An 18396-nucleotide genomic window follows, 5' to 3' on the forward strand; every position below is an offset into this window, starting at 1 on the left:
TTTAATTGGTAAGAAGTACGGCTTGATAGTAAGATTATTTCTCAGTCAATTATCCAAGCCACAGGTCTTGGGAGTATAGCTGCCGGCTGGGTAAAAGGGGTCGGCCGTTACAAGAGAACTAGATACTTACCAGCTGATCCCACCGGGACTTAACGAACTATAGTTAAAAAAGATTCTCAGCATTTCTTGGGTAGAAATATAGTTTGTTCTTCATTTGAAGAGGGATAAATGTCTGTTTTGTAAGAGAGTGAGCAATTGTAATATATATTTGATGGAGTAAGAAGAGCCTATCCTTTCTGTTTAATAGGGTTCATGATAGACTTCTGTAATAAACAAATTATATAACTTAACAATATAATTGTTTACAATACCTAGGTGTACAGCAGTATTTAGAGTAACTGACAATCACAAATGTGACAAGTAAATGAGAAAGTGGCTCAAATGCACATTTCAGTGCAAATGAAAAATGGATGGAAGTAATAATGTGCTGCTGTTGACAACGTAGGGAAAATGGAAAACTGAGACATGTAACAAATGAAACATACATAATATTTTAAATGTTCTAAACCAAATATGATTTGCAACAATGGACTTAAAAATGAAATAAAAGTCAACGGAAACTTAAAATGAAAGTAGAACTTAGAAATTTAGAATTTTTAGTACACAGAGCAACTGATGTGAGGATTGGTCTCACAGGTTGTCCTAATTCCTATGCCAGCATGCAAATTAAAACAGAATTAATATACAAATAACAGAAAAATTATTGGACAAAGCCGTAAGAAGTTTAGTTTGCTTCAGAAGTATCTTTCTCTGTTGCTCATTTAGACCAGGTGACTTTCCATTTAAAAATCTATAAAGCATTCTGACAGTTCATCAAAACTGAAAGGCAATTCCCAATTTATAGCATTGGGTGCAATAACAGTTTATGAACTCCATAAAAAACAACTCCCAAGACTGTGCATAAGCAACAACCACAGCACTATAAAGCCCGTAACTGTAACCAGCATTGACCAAGATTCAGTCAGCAAAATAGCTTGGAGTAGTTAGAGAATAACACAAAAATTCAAGTTGTGCCTATAACCATAAAAGCAATCAAATTTGGTACAAGCTACATTATAGAATTGCTTAGACCACACTTGGAATCTATCTCCCACCTTCAATAAAGTGCTTTATTATCCTGCAATCAAGAAGCGCTGTCCTGAACCTTGTAAATAATTCTTCCCTTTCTCCTCCAATAATTGGAGCATAAACACTAAAACCTATTACTACAGTAAGAGTGTATGGAACACAGTCCTTACTAAATAGAACTGCAAATGCACTGGAGCTAGAACCATAATTAAATGCCATTTCACTGTCTCACTGTTCCCACGGCTTAAAGTAATTCAGTGTCAGAATTGGTTTCTTCAAGAAAGCACACTCCCACTTTTTCAAGCGTCAATAACTCAAAAAAGACCCTTTTTCTCCAAATTCCATATTGCACATCTGTTTACCAAGAAGAAAGCACCTTTGTCTTTGGACAGATTTTGTCATTGCTAGAAATTCTATCTACCTAGATGCTTATAATGGAAACTCACTGGGGACCATTTCTAAGGCTTCCATTATAGCAGCAACCTCACACAATAAAAAATATATTAACAAAATCATGCAAAAAGTAAGTGCAGAATAATTTACAATGAACACCTTCTCACTCTATTTCTTCAAAATTCTCCCAAAAACAAAAAATAAACAAATAGTTATATGCTCACCTAATGATGAGTTATTTAAATGACTGCAGTGGTCCAAAGTTGGTTTGTTCAAAAACTTATTAGAGCTCTGGAAATGTGCAGGAATATGCAGCTCTGTGCTTTTAAATATCACTGAAAAAAAAAAACAAACAAATAAATGCATATGTAAATAAAACATATTTGTCTGGAAACTATTCGTTTTTCAAGAAGACATGGTATATACTCATATTTAGGTACCAGAATTTAGGATTTACATTTTGGCAAATAGCTCACAGACCTTTACAATATACAGTATAAGCTTATAGTCTATTACACAGACCTCAGAATTAGATTGAACTGTCAGGCACTAATTTTAAATGGCTTATTTCAAATGTAATGTTACCTTTTCTACATTTTTATAATTTTGTGTGGAAGTATGATGATAGTATTTATTCTTGTCTGAGCTCAGATATATGTCTCAGTGTTCTATGCTCAAATCTATTCTTTTTCCAATTAATATGTCACCTTCAGGAATGATTATACTGAAAAAAATGTATGTTTCAGGATCTTCAGCACATTAAATGTATTTTGTGTTATTTAAAAAAATGACAGGCTTTATTTTAAAAATTTGTTTTAATGATTATGTCTGTTCTTTTGTGAGTTGTCACCTTGATTACATCAAACTATGTTTTCATATCAAGGATCTCTGCATATCTATCTATCTATTACATGTGCGCTTTGGAAGCAGTCAATTGGCTCGACTAAATTTGAGGTAACGCTGGACCAAGGGTTGACAGGGTATACTAATGCCTCTTTTCCTTCTTCTGCAGATCCTCAGAAGTAAACCCCACCTAATGACACTTACAGTCCCTCCATAGAGTGCACATCTTGTCCCACCTCCAGAGAACTCCCATCCACTCCCAAGCCTCTTATCACTTCTGTCTTCAGAGAAATGCCTCTTCTGAACAATCCGCTATTAAAACCACCATATTCCTGTCATTAGTTAGTCAACATATGCTAGACTCAGTCTTGAGATACTACTCTGTTGCACTGCAACTATGCCTTTGTCAAGTATATGGGATGGATCCCTAAATCTTACTCTTGTTCTCTTGTTGTTCTTACAGTAAATATCACAGATCTGTCACAATTTAAGTGTATGTGAAAGGTCTCTCAAAGTAGAAGAATAAGAGTGAATTAATCTGGCTTATGACATTTATTATGGATTCCTTGTATCTTGTGTTATAATTGTCAGCACCTTGTATCTTGTGTTATAATTGTCAGTACTTTGTTAACTTTTCATGAGATACCTGGAATGCACTTGAGATATCTTTATTTGATATCTGATCTCTTGTAATAACCTAATGTCTTTTTAAATATATATACATTATACAAAGAAGATAGCCCCAGCTATCTTACCTTGTTTATCTTGCTAACAGTGTCGATGTAATTGCTTAACTATCAAACTGCAGTATCAGACATATCTTAGAGAAGTAATATCCAACAATCGGCACAGAATAGCTACTCAGTGAAAAGACTTATCAATAAATCTAAACTTGTGTGTATGTTTGTTAGCATGTACACACAGGGTAAGATTAATGCTGTCAGTAAAACTAAGCAGTGGTTGAGGCTTTGAAGGGCCAAGTCACTGTAGATGGCTGTAAGCTTTCCCCTGATCTTTCTACAGAATTGCTTGTCTCCACGCCTCTATGACATTCCTTGCTGTGTGCTTTTGAAAGTATTTTTATTCTTACTTGTTCCTCCTGTATGTTTTTTCTTTATGATTAGCCTGTGTTTTCTTAAGTACATACTTATTAGTCTTTTGTTATTAAATTTATTTTACTTCTGTTTGATTTTATTTTTAAATGTATTCTTTGTGTTCATTGCATATGCAAATATGTAGAGATTTGTAAAAAAAAAAAAAAAAAAAAAAAAGTACAAAGAATATGTTGCATTTTGCCATTATGCTTAAAAATAACTTTCCTCTGAAAGATTAGATCTGATTAGATTTATTTTTGAAAACTGAGTATTTTAGTGCAGATTTAATAAACTTGTTAAACTTTATATTATCAGTATTTTCCATTACATTTGATCACAACAAAAGTAATTTTAGTCATTTTTTGTTTTGGCTAAAATGGATTTATAGCACTCTGTGAAGACTTCATATGCCCATATTGAAATGAATGTTCAATGATGAGAATATGTTGCATTTCACTACTGCATTTAACACATATGGGTGTTATGAGTATGGATCAATGATATACTTTCTGCCTTTAAAGAACAGAGACATATTAACAGTAACAGATCTAACTCGTAATGGATATGTTGCAATTCTCCAATAAACGTAAAAAAATTACTTTTCTCTAAAAAGCCTTTTTATTTTTGAAAATGGAATGTATCACTATAGAATTAATAAACTTATGAAACTTTATATTGTTTATTAATTTCTGCGCAACGGCACAATAATTCTAAGTACACCAACAGATCTGCAACTAAATAAAAAGGAACCATAGGTTTAGAATGACAAAGTCAACATCCAGATCTCAAACAGCTTGAGAAGCTGATTATGGAGTATACGAGACCTGTGCATAAATTCATATTCTCAAACATGAATGAAGCAGTTTTGTATGGATTATTTGGATAAATGTACTTACAGCACAATGTAAGAGGAAGAAAATGATTATGTCAAATAATTGCAGCTAAATATGGTTGTGTATGGTACTGAAACAAAGTGTGAACTTACCTGTTCACCCATGACATTTGCATATTGACGTAAAACTTGTAACATGATATCTATCATCTGAGGTTAGTTATATACTGTAGTCTGCATACTTAAAAGCTTGGAAATTATTCAGATACAGCACATATTGTATAAACTGGAGAAGTTCTGCTTGATGCTTTCCAGGATAGGAATGAAATTTAGCCCCCTGTTATGGAAAACTGGAATAACAATAAGGTTATCAACTATTATTCATTTTGTTTGCCAAATAAGGCTCTGTTTTTGACACTTCAATTTGGTCATCATTTTATGTTGATCACTAAATTATTTTGTGCTTTTGCATGTGGTGTCTTAGCAACAAAGAGTATTCTTCTTTGTAGTTAATATTTGTATTTGTTCTGAACTGTGGTGTTTGTTTGCTTCTATATTAAGGTAGTTACTATACTCAGCCATGAAGTGTGAAGTAAGAATATGGAGGTGTGTCTGTAAGGCCTTCAGTTTTTAACTCCTTTTGTAAGATTAGCAAGCAGCGTAGCTAGAGTTCGTGCCGCTCGGGGCCGGGCGGTGCTTCAATTTGCCGCTCTCCAACATATCTGAATATGTTAACCTATTTAAATAGAAAATTAAAATGACGTATAGAGAAAAATTTAGATACATTTTGCATAGATTTATTCATATATAGAGAAACAGCAATAATTTTTCACATATAAGTATTTATAAGCATCATCTAGACAAAAATATAGTATAGACAAACTGATAAGCCATGTTCTAATTATTAGTTTACCGTATATACTCGAATATAAGCCAAGTTTTTCAGCACCCTAAATGTGCTGAAAAACGTCACCCTTGGCTTATATTCGAGACAGGTCCCGCTGCCCCCGCCAACCCGACAGAATGCTGGAGTGTACAGTACACACACACGTGCAGGTGAGAGAGAGAGACACACACACACACACACACACGCGCGTGCGCGAGAGAGAGAGCGAGCGAGAGAGATACTATATTGTTTTTGTTGACCCTCTTCTCCACTTACAGAGCTAGTTTACTGTTTTTCTTTGAAATAAATACTCAAACATTTAACCTACTAATGCCTCAATTAATGTATGGTAATTTTATTGGTATTTATTTTGATTATTGAAACTTACAAGTAGCTGCTGCATTTCCCACCCTAGGCTTATACTCGAGTCAATAAGTTTTTCCAGTTTTTGTAGATAAAATTAGGTACCTCTGCTTATATTCGGGTCGGCTTATACTCGAGCATATACGGTAATATAATTACGTTGCGAAAACCAGAACTAGTGTAGTGTACAAGTGATAGGTGAGGATGTTTTCTGCACAGAAGAACAACGCATTGTTATTGTCTCATAAATTGCAACTGCTGTGTCTGATGCCGTCATAGAAGGACAGTCTGAAAATTATTTTTGAAGCATTTCTGGATAAAAATCGGAGACGTTTACAGAGACGTGCTGCTTAAACACAAATTCTAGTGAGCCTTTTGGCCAATAATGCTGCCCCCAAAAATGTGCTGCCGCCCCCTCCACTTGCCCCTAGCCACGCCACTGAGGCTAGCTATATCTGTTTTTACCTGCTTTATTATCAATCTCTAATTTAATATTGTTTTTTGTATCAGTATGCTGCTGCTGGAGTATGTGAATTTACCCTTGGGATTAATAAAGTATCTCTATCTATCTGTCCTTAACACAATCATCTGTTTTATTTATGACCATCTTATTATTGCATAAATCCAGGTTATTCACTAAAAAGGATTTTTATTATTTTGTTACAGCTGTGTTGTGAAATGTTACATAGGTGGAAATTAATGATCTTGGTTAGAAATATACAGTAGCATATGGTCAGCATATAGGAAAACCATTTCACAATTTGTACAAGGTAATGAGAAATTCACTGGGAATGGCAAAAAGAAGAAAGACATCCTTATGACAATGAAGGAGATGCTGGTGCAAACATGTTGGTGCTGCTCCTCCATTTTTTTTTTATTTATTTATTTATAAAGCACTTTAAAACCAACATCAAGGCTGACCAAAGTGCTGTACAATAAAACCCAACATATAAGACACACAATAACCAAATGTAAAAAAAACAAACACATAAGAGCTGAAGAAATTTATAATAAATATGTACACAGATAGTCAACTAAGGTCCCAGTCAGCATCTCACACTGGCTCAAAGGCCAGGGAGTCAAAGTGTGTTTTTAAGTAAGATTTGAAGACAGCAAGTGAAGGAGCCTGGCCGTTGGTCCAGATGACATACCTATGGAAGCATGGAGGTGTTTAGGAGAAATGGTAGTGGAGTTTTTAACCAGATTGTTTAATGGAATCTTGGAAAGTGAGAGGATGCCTGAGGAATGGAGAAGTGTACTGGTGCCGAAATTTAAGAATAAGGGGGATGAGCAGGACTGCAGTAACTACAGGGGAATAAAATTGATGAGCCACAGCATGAAGTTATGGGAAAGAGCAGTGGAAGCTAGGTTAAGAAGTGAGGTGATGATTAGTGAGCAGCAGTATGGTTTCATGCCAAGAAAGAGCACCACAGATGCAATGTTTGCTCTGAGGATGTTGATGGAGAAGTTTAGAGAAGGCCAGAAGGAGTTGCATTGCGTCTTTGTGGACCTGGAGAAAGCATATGACAGGGTGCCTCAAGAGGAGTTGTGGTATTGTATGAGGAAGTCGGGAGTGTCAGAGAAGTACGAATGAGTTGTACAGGATATGTACAAGGGAAGTGTGACAGTGGTGAGGTCTGTGGTAGGAGTGATGGATGCATTCAAGCTGGAGGTGGGATTACATCAGGGATCGGCTCTGAGCCCTTTCTTATTTGCAATAGTGATGAACAGGCTGATAGACAAGATTAGACAGGAGTCCCTGTGGACTATGATGTTTGCTGATGGCATTGTGATCTGTAGCAAGAGTAGGGAGCAGGTTGAGGAGACCCAAAAGATGTGGAGATATGCTCTAGAGAGGAGAGGAATGAAGGTCAGTAGGAACAAGACAGAATACATGTGTGTAAATGAGAGGGAGGTTAGTGGAATGGTGGAATGGAGGATGCAGGGAGTAGAGTTGGCAAAGGTGGATGAGTTTAAATACTTGGGATCAACAGTACAGAGTAATGGGGATTGTGGAAGAGAGGTGAAAAAGAGAGTGCAGGCAGGGTGGAATGGGTGGAGAAGAGTGTCGGGAGTAATTTGTGACAGACAGGTATCAGCAAGAGTGAAAGGGAAGGTCTACAGGATGGTAGTGAGACCAGCTATGTTATATGGGTCGGAGACAGTGGTACTGACCAGAAAGCAGGAGACAGAGCTGGAGGTAGCAGAGTTAAAGATGCTAAGATTTGCACTGGGTGTGACGAGGATGGATAGGATTAGAAATGAGTAAATCAGAGGGTCAGCTCAACTTGGATGGTTGGGAGACAAAGTCAGAGAGGCGATGATAGCATTGGTTTGGGCATGTGCAGAGGAGAGATGCTGGGTATATTGGGAGAAGGATGCTAAGGATATAGCTGCCAGGGAAGAGGAAAAGAGGAAGGACTAAGTGAAGGTTTATGGATGTGGTGAAAGAGGACATTCAGGTGATGAGTGTAACAGAACAAGATGCAGAGGACAGAAAGATATGGAAGAAGATGATCCACTGTGGCAACCCCTAACAGAAGCAGCCAAAAGAAGAAGAAGAAGTGAAGGAGCCTGCCTAACATGAAAAAAGAAAATTGTTCCAGAGTTTTGGAGCTGCAACTGAAAAAACCCTCTCACCTCTAAGTTTATATTGTGTCTTAGGAACAAGTAAAAGCATCTGGTCTGCTGACCTGAGAGAGCGAGATGGTACATATGGGTGCAGCAATTCCGACAAATAAAATGGGGCACAACCATTAAAGGATTTAAAAACAAATACAAGAATCTTAAAATGGATTTGAAAATGAACTGGAAGCCAGTGAAGGGAAGCCAAAATCGGGGTAACGTGCTCATGCTTGCTTGTGCCAGTTAAAAATCGAGCAGCTGCATTTTGCACCAGCTGTAGGCGAGTAATGGAGGCCTAGCTAATTCCAAAAAGAAGTGCATTGCAGTAATCTAGACGAGAGGTTATAAAAGCATGTATCACTGTTTTAAGGTTGCATTTAGACAAAACAGGCTTGATTTTTGACAGCCACCTCAACCGGAAAAAGCAAAATTTTACCACTTTGTTCACATGGCTATCAAGTTTTAAAGTAGAATCCATTTTCACACTGAAATTTGTGATCATGGATTTCTCATATTGAACCACAGTGGAAAGGTCAATACAGGGGATCACGCTGGTGCCATTGGGTCAAAACATCATGACTTCTGTCTTGTTCTCATTAAACTTAAAAAAAATGTAATGCCATCCAACTCCTGATGTCAATAGGACAATCAAGCAGGGGCTGGACAGAGCATGGCCCAGGGTGCTTCAGAGGGAAATAAACCTGACGGTCGTCCGCATAAAGATGAAAGGAAATACCGTGTTTCTGGAAAATAGTGCCGAGTGGCAGCAGTTACAGGAGAACAGACGACGTCCCAGGATGGATCCCTGTGGTACCCCCCCCCAAGGGAGGGCAACAGAGGTGGAGGTAAAATCATCAATGCTGTCACAAAAACTTCTTTCTGTGACATAGGACCTAAACTATTGGAAAGCTGAACCTGTGATGTCCGTCCACTGCTCCAGCCTGGAGATGAGCATCAGTCATACAAGGAATACCCCAGGGCATTGTTCATGGCACCCTGCTCTTCTGTATATACAGTATATGCTTCCCCTTAGCCATATTATTTGTAGCTTTGTATTGGGTTGTCATTTTTATGCAGATGATACTCGACTCTATTTCAATGTTAAAAGCAAACTTCATCAGAGCTTTTCTCAGCTCTCACAACTTGCCTCAGTAAAATTAAAACTTGGATGGAGCAGAACTCTTTAAAATTAAATTGCACAAAGCTGACCTCCTGCAAATTGGCACTAAAGCACAACTTAACAAAATGAGCTCATTTTCAGTCACTCTTTACAGTGATCTCATCAGACCTTCTTCTAACGCAAGGAACATTGGTGTCATTTTTGGTTCCTCCCTTTCTTATTCTATCCACAAAAACAACATTAAAAAACTTTCTTACTTCCACCTCTATAACATATCCTGTGTTTGCTCATTCCTCTCCTTTTCTAATCTTGAGAAACTTGTCCATGCTTTTATCACATCCTGCATCAATTATTGTAACTCCCTACTGGCAGGTGCCTCTTCAAGTCTTATATCACAGCTACAGTTAATCCAAATCTCTGCTGCAAGAGTCATTACATGGACCAGCAACATTGAGCACATGACACCCATCCTACTTTGCCTTCACTGGCTCCCTGTATCTTACAGGATCAAATATAAAATTCTATAAATAACCTACAAAGCTTTAAATGGCCTTTTACATATATACTGTACATCAGTGACTTTCTTCATTGCAGTGTTCCTGTTTGCCCACTAAGGTCCTCTGATTCTGGTAATCTTGTCGTGCACCACACTAATCTTCACTGACAAGGCTTTCAGCTATATAATGCCCTGACTTTGGAATGACCTCACTAATTTAATTAGATCATCCAACTCAATTTGTTTTTTAGAAAACAACTTAAAAACACATCTGCTCAGAAAGGCCTTTAACTTAACCTAACATTCTGACGCTTCTTTTAGTTTACCTCTCTGTCCAGATGCTCAGGATACAGTAATTTGTGTGTGTGTTATAGTATTGAATTTAGTATTTTACTCCGGTTTATTTATTTTTTCTCTTTATTCCATTTATTGCTTTGTATAGCCTGTATTTATCTGTTCTAGTGTTCTATGCAGAAAATATTTGTATCCAATGTTAACATATGCCCTGCTGTTCTTTCTGTGGCTCTGTGAAGCACCCCGAGCATGGGAAAGGTGCTATATAAATAAAATGTATTATTATTATTATTACTACATTTAAAAGCAAAATAGTCAGTTTGTGTAATTTGTAGTAATGGATGCATGAGGATTTATGTTAAAAAAAATCACTCTATTCTCAAAAGGCTAACTCTAAGCCTATACAGTATGACAAATAACATGTTCCATACAATTTTTATCAAAAGTGTTTTCTAAATCCAGAGACAATAATACTCTGGGTTCTCCACTACAGATTAAGTATATATTACATTAAATCAGTCAAAAACTATACAATGAATGTTTAGCTTTGATAAACCTAGCCTTGTCCTTTGAAATAAAAAAGCAGCACTTTTCCAAAAACAGTTGTAAATTCTTTAGCCAAAACCTTGTATCTAGAGCTGGGCCATTTGCTACACCAACGTTATCTGTCAACATTTACTAGTTATAATGATGAGGAATGAGGAATACAATAAGGATCCATTATAATGCACACAATACAAGTCATAAATGTACTCTAATACTGTAGTCAATTCTGTCCTTACAAAATAAATTTATTTTTATTCCAAGGTCTAGTGAAGAAACCTTAGTGAAACCTTAGTATTCTTGTAGTACATTTATGGATAGGATTGACTATTTTCCTTCATTAGAAAAAAAATGTTTATTTATATTTTAGTTTCATTCTGTTCTGTTCGTTCTGTGCTATTATTTCATGAAGTCGGTTTCTAGAATGCGTCCTGGTTGCCAGAGATGTGGTCACAGGTGCTGCAATATCTGATGTCATTAGCATAACACGCTAAATACCAGCATGACTCTATAAAAAAACAAACTGTGTGTTTATACTTTATTATTATTATTATTTTTATTTTTGCTTCTTTCATTGTCAAAATGATTGCTTTTCTCTCATGACCAAGAGTCCATGTGGTTTGGGCTTTGGTGATTTAGATCTGTTTGTCTTCTCAGGTAATGATCCTCTGCTGAACATGACCTTACTTCATTTCACAGGCTTGGTTATTGCCATCATTTCTCCATGTTCAGTGTCTGAACATACTTACATACTCACATACATCTGGCAAATGCTTTTTGTGACACCCTGCCATCAAACTATGTAACACAACATGAAAACTAAAATCATCCTAGAATTTGGCAGTAGCCTGCTTATACATAACTTTAACAGTTAAATCTTTGCAAGGGAAACATCCATGGGTACTAATTTCTGAAAAAACAGCCATGCATAAAAGGTTAATAATACCAAAAAATGAAATTATTAAAGCAAGAGAAATGCTCACAATATGCTGATTTGCAGAACATGTACTGCATCCTGACATGATTCTTGCTGGTGGACTGTAGTGAGAGTTTGGTGCTGCAAGTTGCCTGTGTGTGAAAATTGATCAAATTACAGCGCTTGCTCCTAAAACTTAATGTTAGTACTTTTTACATCTTTTTTTTCATTTTAGAAGGTTTCTTCTTGTTGTTGTTCTTGTTTTTTCTACTGTGACTAGGGGGCTCCGCCCCCTGCTCGCTTCGCTCGCCAACCCCTGGTGTTGGGAATGACAAAGAGCGTGATGTATGAATGAGATATAGAATAGTGTGACGGTGTAGATGATGCAAATAGAAAGCAAACAATAAAGTGTGTGGCACAGTGTAAAGGTTTATTTGAAAATTTCTTTGTACACGCCGTTTAAGTGTAAAAGGTAATTCCAGCTCAGAACTTGTAAGGTCATTTAAGATGGTTATTGTTGTGATCAGAGTCAAGTTTGTCAGAGCTTAGAAAGAGTTGTGTCTCTCCAGGAAGTAATGGAATGACTTTGGTATTAATGTTTTCCATATTAATATTTTTTGGACATAATATAGTGCGTTGTGTTAAAAGGGGCATTTGGTCTAATGAGATTGCTGTTCCAAATGTCTCTGTAACTAAGTTGTCGCAGATAAAGGCTTGAGGAATTGTAATAATATGTGCCTGAAGTCCAGCTGTATTGGTGAGTGTACCATCTCTCAGTTGTAATAAGCAATTGTTATGATCTGGTTCTGGACATCGTATCTTTTTTACTAACTGTATCTTTTGAAAGCAATGCCAATTGTCTGCGTATTTTAAGGTGCACTGAACAATAGCTGAGTGCATGGCATCTGGAAGAATAGCTAATCACTGTCTAAAATCTCCTCCTCATAAAAGTACCTTTCCTCCAAATCGAATATTATTATTCATAAACGTTTGTAGAAGTTTATGAATGGTGTTGAGTAAGTGACTTCATGCCATTGAACATTTATCAATAAACAACATTTTTTCAAGACGGATGTCACGTGCAGTGCCACCGTTAATGTTCATAGTGGATACCGATTTGTAGGATCTAATGTAGTTGATAAAGATTTCACTTTCAGGTACATCGTCAGTTATAAGCCTCTGTAGATATTCAGTATATGAATGTAAAGAAGGCAGTCTAATTTGACCCTTTTGACAACAACGTGTAAATGTATAACTTGTATTGCCAGTTGTTTCTTCAGGGAAGTGAACTGAATGACAATGATTGCAAATGACATTCATTAATCCGAATGAATTTTACTGGTGTATGTTTTTCTTGTGCCGTTTGAGAGGCGCGTTGTTGCATGTGTAGTATTTGGGACGTGTTGTTTTGGATCTGTAATCGATTTGCCTGTGCTGTGTGAGAAGCCCGTTGTAGCCTTCGCTGCCATTAACGTATGTCTGAGACGGGAGGTGTTTCGTTTTGAATCCGTGCCTGTTGCGATGCAGCACTTTGATTGATAGTTTGCGTAATGTGGATGTAGGATGTAGATTTGTGCATATTTGCGTTGTTGATTTGTTTCAGGGTGCACTGTTCCAATGCGATGCAGTATTTGTGCACATATGCGAAAGTAGTATGGGCCATTGCCTTTTGGTGGCCTGATATTTACTCCGGTATATGCAAAAGCAAATGAACCATTGTAGGATCTAATGCAGTTCATAAAGTTTTTACTTTTAGGTACATCGTTAGTTAGAAGCTTTAGTTGAGCTTTGCGTTTTTGGAGTCGAGACATTTTTTCTTTTAGAAATATGGATAAGTAATAAGGAGTATTTCACTCACTGTTAATATGGAGCCTTTTCTGCGGTTGAACGGTTAATAGTGCCTTATTGTAATGAGATCCACCTATGCTGCATAGCCGTCTATTTTGTTGTTTCTTTCGTTTTCGTGTGTTTGTTCCTGTTATCATTTCCTTTTCGTTTTGTACCCGTGACCGTGTATTCATGACTTGTTTCTTTCTCAGCATGCGAAATATGGATAAGTAATAAGGAGGATCGCAGTCACTGTTAATATGTTTCTTTTTCTGCAGTTGAACGGTTAATAGTGCTTTATTGTAAGGAGATCCACCAATGCTGACACCTATGCTGTCTAGTGTGAAGGTGTTGATGTTCACTTTAGAATATGTGGCTTTGGGTGTCACTTCTTATGGATGTGTGTGTGTGTGTGTGTGTGCGGAGGGGTTGAGGATTGTTGTCGCGCGAGCGTCTTCTTTCTTTTTGTGTTCCTGTGTCTTGTTGAATCCCCCTCTTTGTGTGTGTCCCGTCCCTTGCTTGTAGGGTCTGTGGGGAGGTTTTGTGTTCTTTTTTTTGTGTTCCATGGGCTTGTTGAATCCCCCTCTTGGTGTGTGTCCCGTCCGGTGCCTGTGGGGGGGGGGGGGGGGGGGGGGTTGGGGGTGCCTTGCTGTTGTGCGCGGGCCTCTTTTTTTTTTTTTTTTTTTTTGGGTCTAGTTTCGTGTGCAATGTGTTTCGTGCTTTGCTTGCGTTTGAATACTTTTTTATGTGCCGTTTCCTTTTTTCGGTGCTCTTTGCGCCTCATTTCTCAATTTTTCCTGTGCTCACTCCTTTTTTCTGTGGTCTTGTCCGCCTCTCGCGGCCCCTCATCCGCCTCTCTCGCCCTCTTTTATCCGCCTTTCTCGGCTCCTCAGCCGACCCTCGCGGACTCTTTTTGCGCCTGCGCAGTACGTCTTTTTGCAGCTACGGCCCATTGCCGGATGTGCCTGCGTCCATCATCCGGTTTAGCATTCTCGGTTAGTAATATGGATAAGCTGCCCGGACACAGACAGACGGACACCATTCTCAAGTCCACCATACGTTTATTGTACATCATCACAGTCCAATAAAGTGCACAACCCAGTGCCTCAAGCACCAAACTCCCCCAAAGTCTAGGCCTCTCTCAGTCTCTGCCTGCTCTTCAGCCGCCTCCACTCTCCTGCACACAAACCTTGTCCACTCCTCACCCGACTCCAGTCCTCCTTGGCAGGGAGGCGGCCCCTTTTATAAGTGCCCAGATGGGCTCCAGGTGATCCCCGACACTCCCTAGACACTCCCCTGTGTGGCAGAAGTGCCGGCTGTATTCCCGGAAGCCCTCCGGGTGCTCCCAATCTTCTTCCCCCAACACTTCCTGGTGTGGCGGAAGTGTTGGGGTTCCGGGTCCTTCAGGCATAGGGGCACCCCCTGGCGGAGACCACGGGCTCCTACAGGGTTGGGCTTCCAAGCCCTGCACCCGTGGCCCCTAAAGGAACCAGGGCGGTCGCCCTCTCGTGGTCTGGAGGAGGCATGAGCCCTCCTCCTGTCTTCCTGGGCGTCCCGGCTGGGTGCCACTCCCAGCTGTCTGCCACACTACTAAACAGAAGCAAGGGCAAGTTGTGTGTGAAGGGTATGTGCAGGCAGGAAGATGTGTGGGCGGCAGGCTTGATGCAGCTTAGCAATAGGATAGTAAGTGAAAATTAGCAGGCTTAGTATCTGTTAACAGAAAATGAGCGAGTGGCCCTCTAAGGAGGCAAGTGAACGACTACTGGTTACTTCGGATGCATTACACACAAGCCAACGAGCACTGGAGTCATTTATTTAAAAAAGAGAGCATTTAAGCAGTTATGGTATTGATAAATGCAGTGCGTTAGAATAAACAACTAGGGGGCTCTGCCCCCTGCTTGCTTTGCTCGCCAACCCCTGGTGTTGGGTAACCCGAAATACATTGATATATGTATGAGATATATTGGAGTGTAAAGGTGTAGATGACGAACAAAGGAAGTAAAGAACCCATAGCATGGCACATTAGAAAGATTTATTAGAATATTTCTTTATACACAACATTTGTAGTAAAGAAAGTGTGTTGTACTTGAATGAGTTTTCCTTTGTATGGAGTATCTATAAATTTAACTTTAATGTCAGATGAACGGCGAACTCTTGAGAAGGCTACATAAAGTTGTCCATGTCCAAATACAGGCTCAGAGAGGTATATGCCAACTCTGTCCATGGTTTGTCCTTGGGATTTGTTGATTGTCATGGCAAATGCAGGTTTAATGGGAAATTGGTGTCGTTTAAGTGTAAAAGGTAATTCCAGGTCAGAAATTGTAAGGTCAACTCTAGGAATCAAAACAGTATTGTTAGAATGTGATCCTGTAAGTACTTTTGCTTCAATAACATTGTCTGTCATGGTGTTGATGACTAAACGTGTACCGTTGCATAAACCTTGTTTAGTATTAAGGTTTCTTAATAGCATGACTATTGTCCCAATTTTAAGGTTAAGATTATGTTGTGGTAATCCGGCTGGGTTAATAGTGTTTAAATATTCTAAGGGGAAATTAAGATACTCATTCTCGTCTTCAGAATCAACATTGTCAGTACTTAGAAAGAGGCGGCTTTCTCCAGGAAGTAACGCAATGACCTGGTTATTTATGCGATCAACGTCAATATTCTTTGGACATAATATAGCCCGTTGTGTTCATAGTGGTATCTGGTCTAATGTGATTGCTGTTCCAAACACCTCCATCACTAAGTCGTCGCAGATAAAGGCTTGAGGGATCTGAATAATATCTGGGTGAAGTCCATATGTATTGGTAAGGTTTCCATCTCCTAGTTGCAATAACCAATTGGTATATTCTGGATCTGGACATCGCATGTTTTGTACCAAATGTATTGTCTCAAAGTAATGCCAATTGTCTGCGTATTTCAAACTGGACTGAACAATAGCTGAACGCATGGCATGTGGAACAATAGCTAAGCATTGTCGAAAATCTCCTCCTAATAACAGTACTTTTCCTCCAAATGGAATATTATTATTCATTAACGTTTGGAGAAGTTTATCAATGGTGTTGAGTAAATGACTGGATGCCATTGTACATTCGTCTAAAATCAACAGTTTTGCAAGACGGATTTCTTGTGCATTGTTACTGTTCATTTTCATAGTTGATACCGATGTTTCCGTAATTGGGACTGAAAGTTTGAATAAGGAGTGACATGTGCGACCATTTATCAACAAATTAGCTGCTACTCCGGTTGTAGCTGATGCGATAATTAACTGTTGTTTTGCAGTAAAGAAATGTATAAGTATTTCATAAAGGTATGTCTTTCCGCTTCCCCCAGGGCCGTCAAGAAGTACCATTTGAGTATCCGGCTGTCGTCTTCTGTGGCAAGAACAATCTTATTAAAAGCAGCAGATTGTATGGTATTTAAACTGGAAATCATAGTTTGCGCAATATGTTGTTCTTCTTGCAGATTTATTGGTGTTGAATGTAGAGTTGGTAATGAATCTGGAACATTTGGTAAATTGAAGTTATCTAACGTATATCCAAGGAGCATTAGAGCCAACTGAATGTCTTTAAGTGCATAGGCTTCACAGTTGATGCAGGAATCATCGTTTCCATGTAGCTTGTGGCATATGTCCTCTATCATTCCTCGTTTGTTTGTATTGACGCGCGTTGTAGGCGCCTACGTTTATTTTTTTTATCCATGCGGGCTCGTTTTTGTAGCTCCGTTAGTTCAGCTGGATCGTTTTGGAGCCGTGACCGTGACTCCATTAGTTATCCGTTGTCTACCGTTAGTAATATGGATAATTGCACTTACTGTTAATACGGAGCGTTTTCTGTGGTTGTACTGTTAATAATGCGTCACTGTAATGTGATTCACATATGCTATATGGTTTGGACGTGTGAGGATGCCGTACGTTTAATACGGAGAGTTTGTTTATTCTTATTACCCGGACCATGCTGTGTAGTGTGGACGTTTAGTTCAGAAGCACGTTGTAGGCGCCTGCGCCTTTCGTACTTCGTACCTTTGCAGACTCCGTTGTGTCTTCCGTTTGACTCTGGGGTGCAGTGCAGAATCCTCTTTTCTGTGTGGCTGTGTCGTTAGTCGTTAGCTATGGTCGCGTTGTTGCTTCATGTCTTATTTACGTTAGTTGAGCTCTTTCGTTTTTGAGCCGTGACTCCTTCGTCCGCGGTGGATCAGACTTCGCTTGCGGTTTATGAGACGCGCGCTGTAGACGCCTGCGCACTATGTCTTCTGGGTTCATCACCGTGTACCTGCATCCGTGCCTTCCAGTTTACCATTCTCGGTTAGTAATATGGATATTTTGAAGACAGAGTTTCAGAGGGAAACAGATAGCCTTAAGGGTAAAGACTAGTAACAGATAAAAACATATTCAACTGGCAGCTTAACATACATCAGAAGCAGAGTGAAGAAGCATCTATTGGTGTCAGCATGTTTGACAGTTAATACAGGAGCTTAGAGATAGTAAGTATTAAACAGGTGCCATGGTTTGTTTGTGTGGGAGGAGACCTCAGGTATGAGAGGTGAAAACAGGTGGGTGACAGTTGGATGTAAATTCAAGACGAGAGGTGCACACTGTCCAGGGGTATCAATCCCAAAGTTTGAGGTGTTCAACGTTTTTCAGGACCTTGCTTGATGGTGGATGTGATAACTCTGAGGTGATAGGTAGGGATGAGGAACCCCAACGGGTCATCTCAAAACCAATAGCAAGAAAGACAAAGTAGTAATAGTGGAGGAAACGGTAATTAGGAGGACTGAGGCACAGATTTGCTCTAGATATATATTAATAATTTAGTAGCATAAGAATAGTCAAGAAGGAGGCGAAGAGTATTAAGGTTGGTAAAGGAGAGCTAGAAAATACTTTGAACATGCATGTTGCAGAGGTTTATAGAAATTGATAATCTCTCAAAAGTAAAAGGGGCTACACATATTTATTTGGAAATTGTAGATGGACAAGCACTGTTTAGGTAAAATTAGCTGAAACCTAAAAAAATCATCAGGGACAGATAACATTATCC

At 38.7% G+C, this 18396-nt stretch overlaps 1 protein-coding gene across 1 annotated transcript in view; it reads right to left on the reverse strand.

Annotated features, from left to right (window-relative positions):
• LOC114657958 (perlucin-like protein) overlaps nt 1-18396 on the reverse strand; it is an 87840-nt gene that overhangs the window by 13573 nt on the left and 55871 nt on the right. Inside the window, exon 3 of the mRNA XM_028809949.2 lies at nt 1746-1856. Within this exon, the coding sequence (XP_028665782.1) occupies nt 1746-1856 (111 nt within the window). The remainder of the gene's footprint in view (nt 1-1745; nt 1857-18396) is intronic.

The sequence above is a fragment of the Erpetoichthys calabaricus genome, chromosome 9 (genome assembly GCF_900747795.2).
Source record: "Erpetoichthys calabaricus chromosome 9, fErpCal1.3, whole genome shotgun sequence".
NCBI lineage: Eukaryota > Metazoa > Chordata > Cladistia > Polypteriformes > Polypteridae > Erpetoichthys > Erpetoichthys calabaricus.